This window comes from Malurus melanocephalus, unplaced genomic scaffold (assembly GCF_030028575.1).
Source record: "Malurus melanocephalus ecotype Western Australia unplaced genomic scaffold, MMel_1.1 scaffold_379, whole genome shotgun sequence".
Taxonomy (NCBI): domain Eukaryota; kingdom Metazoa; phylum Chordata; class Aves; order Passeriformes; family Maluridae; genus Malurus; species Malurus melanocephalus.
In genome coordinates, this window is record NW_026623611.1 from 597890 (window position 1) to 600944 (window position 3055).

General features: G+C 47.1%; 1 protein-coding gene across 1 annotated transcript in view; it reads left to right on the forward strand.

Moving 5' to 3' along the window:
- Window positions 1-1932: 1932 nt before the first annotated feature.
- Window positions 1933-3055, forward strand: part of TRAPPC10 (trafficking protein particle complex subunit 10) — a 36308-nt gene continuing 35185 nt past the window's right edge. The window contains exon 1 of the mRNA XM_057378900.1: window positions 1933-2164. Within this exon, the coding sequence (XP_057234883.1) occupies window positions 2086-2164 (79 nt within the window). The 5' untranslated portion in view covers window positions 1933-2085. The remainder of the gene's footprint in view (window positions 2165-3055) is intronic.

The window sequence follows — 3055 nt, forward strand, 5'->3', positions numbered from 1 at the left end:
AAATTAAATATTTATCAAATTCTGTAGTGATTAAAACATTAATCCCAATGAACTAYTGGCCTTAGCTCTAATCTCTGAGAAAAGGGGATAAGGAATTTGACTTGGGTTTGCCGGTTTCCCTACCAGTGCTGTTTAGGACTGTGCAAGGCCATTTGACAGATGGACAAAATTAGTTATTTTGGAGCTTATTGGGATGAATTTCTGATTTTTTTTATAAGTGCATACAGAGTGTTTTTCTTTGCTGGTTCAGCCAATCATGTATTTGCCACATACTTACTACTTATACTGTAGAACAATGTTTAAGATACTGTAGAACAGTGTTTAAGTGCTGCTATTTTTAAAATAAAATTGTCTTGACTCTCACAGCACTAAAAAATGTTTGGGTACAGACACTCACCTAAACCTGAAAAGCAGATAAAACATTTTATTATGCAATATGAGATTGTTAAAAGTTTGACTGTGCCAAGGAAACAAGTATTTTTACAACCAAGGTGAAAGCAAATTTCTGTGCAAATGTTGGTGAAAATATTAGAMGACTAGGAAACAACCAATAATTCCCAAAGTAAAACAGAAGAGATAAAACTGGGAGAATTCAGCAGTGTTAAGKGATGAAACATGTTACAAGGATGCTGTAATTATTTTGAATCAACACTGTTAGTCCAGAAAATAGGGTTAAGGTTTTACTGAAAGAAAATTCTAAACAAATTAACTTCTGTAAGTACTTGGACAATGTCACTGAGCACAATGTCAATGTGCAACAAAGAATTATGATTAATTCACAGATTACTTATTGTCCTTCCTGAGGTTACATTTGGTTTTACACATGTATGCAATGTTTTCCAATTTTTACCCTTTGGTAGACTACTTTCAATATACTATTGTAGATGTTATTACTCCTATTTGAGAGAGTAAGTGTAAATCTTTTAAAGTTTATGATTCTGGATTCTGAAGAAACTACAGATGAGCAAGGTGAACAGTAGATTTATTTAAAAGAAAGGAATAGCATCAGTCTAAAGTAAAACAAGGCTCAATTTTATGACTCCTGAAGTCTAATAGCACTAATTAGACCCAACAGAAGTGTAATGGGGTATTATTATCTCTATSCATTATAAATCATTACACTTCAAGGGCCATATTCACTTTTATATTTAAGKACAACGGAAAATATGATCCTTAATGCATTTCTATTGAACTAGGAACAACCATGGGAATGCCACATCGGGCAGCTACCTATGAAGTACACCAAAGCCTAACATTACTCCTGCAACGAATTTAAATAAGATTCATTTTAATAAAGAAAATGAAGTCTCTCTTATTAGGAGAGACTGCAGGAGCTGGGYCTGTTTAGTTTAGAGAAAGCTGACAGGSGATCSCATCAATCCATATAAATATYTCCCAGGCGGRTGCCAAGAGGATGGTGCCAGACTCTTCAGTGGTGTCTATCGACAGAACAAGGAGCAATGACCACAAACTAAAACACATTAAGTTTCACCTCAWCAYGAGGACGAACTTCTTTAYATTGAGGGTGGCAGAGCTCTGGAGCAGCTGCCCAGGGMRGGTGTGGAGTCTCCTCTCTGGAGACATTCCAGACCCACCTGGATGTGTTCACCTGCTCCGGGTGACCCTGCCTTGGCAGGGGCTGGGCTGGATGGGCTCTCCAGAGGTCACTCACTCCAACCCCGATTGTTCCGTGTTTCGCCCCGTTCACGCCGGGTTCCCCTCATGGGGGGCTCTGACCCTCAGGGCCGTCCCTCAGGGCAGTCCTCCCCGATCSCGGGCCGCGCTTCCCCCTCTCCCGGCCGCATTGCCGCTGTTCCGGGTTYCCCGGCGGCGGCGCTCCCCGGAAGCGGTAATGCCTGCCCGGTGATCCAGGAAGCGGATGAGCCTCTCCCGCCCGCCTTCCCCTCCGGAGCGGCGCTGCGGGGACACGGGGAAGGGGGTGGGGGGAGGCGGGGGGGTGGGGGGCGGCAGCGGCATCACCATCCCCGGCCCGTCCCGGCCCGTCCCAGCCCGTCCCAGCCCCCCGGCGTTGTTTCCATGGCGCCGGGCGGGCGAGGGAGCCGGGGCTGACGACCCCGCCCGCTCATGGACCCCGCCGAGGAGGAGGAGGGCAGGGAGAAGCCCCCCGTGATCTACACCATGGAGAACAAGCCCATCGTGACCTGTGAGTGCCCCCTCCTCCGCTCTGGGCGCTGCGGCTCCGGCCGGTGCTGCCCCCGGGCCCGGGGAGGCAAGAGGGGGTGGCTGGGTTAGGGGAGCTCCGGCAGCTCCGGGCGGGGACACGGCGGCTGCAAAGGGATCTGATGGCGGGGTGTGCCTCTTCACTGCTTCCCCCCCTTTCTAATGGCCGTGGGCAAACTTGSGGTTGTTTCTGTAGGAAATAACAAGGCGAATGTCGTGCTCTGGGGGGCTTAGGGGAAGAGGGTAAAATAGGATAATAAATCTGGAACCCCGAACTTCTTGCCAGCTTTGTGTGGCTTTGCTGGTGCTAAGAGAAGTTGCGAGGAGGCAYCCTCTGCGGCGATCCCACTGATGCATTCCCACCAACATTATAATTTAATCTTTAGCTGCTGTGCTTTGGTGCCATCCCTGAGACGGTTTAGTTAACCAAACCAGGCTCTCTGCTTTCAGCGATGAATTAGTTCTTTCAGGCATCAGTGACATGCAGCTGGTCCTGATGTAGAACTTGAGCCCCCTGCTCTCACAGGTATAGAGGGGTGCRCTGAAAGTTCCCTTAAACCGAACACGTGGACTAGGCTGGGCATTAGGAAGCATTTCTTTTACGGGAGGGGGGTCAAACACTGGAAGAGGGTCCCTAGAAAGGTGTCTGTGTCTGTCCCGAGTCTGTCAATGTCTAAGAGATATTTGGACAGTGCCCTTAACATGCTGTAACTTTCGGTCAGCGCTGAAGTGGTCAGTCAGTGGGACCAGATGATCCTGGTAGGTTCCTTCCAACTGGACTATTCTATTCTATTCTATTCTATTCTATTCTATTCTATTCTATTCTATTCTATTCTATTCTATTCTATTCTATTCTATTCTATTCTATTCTATT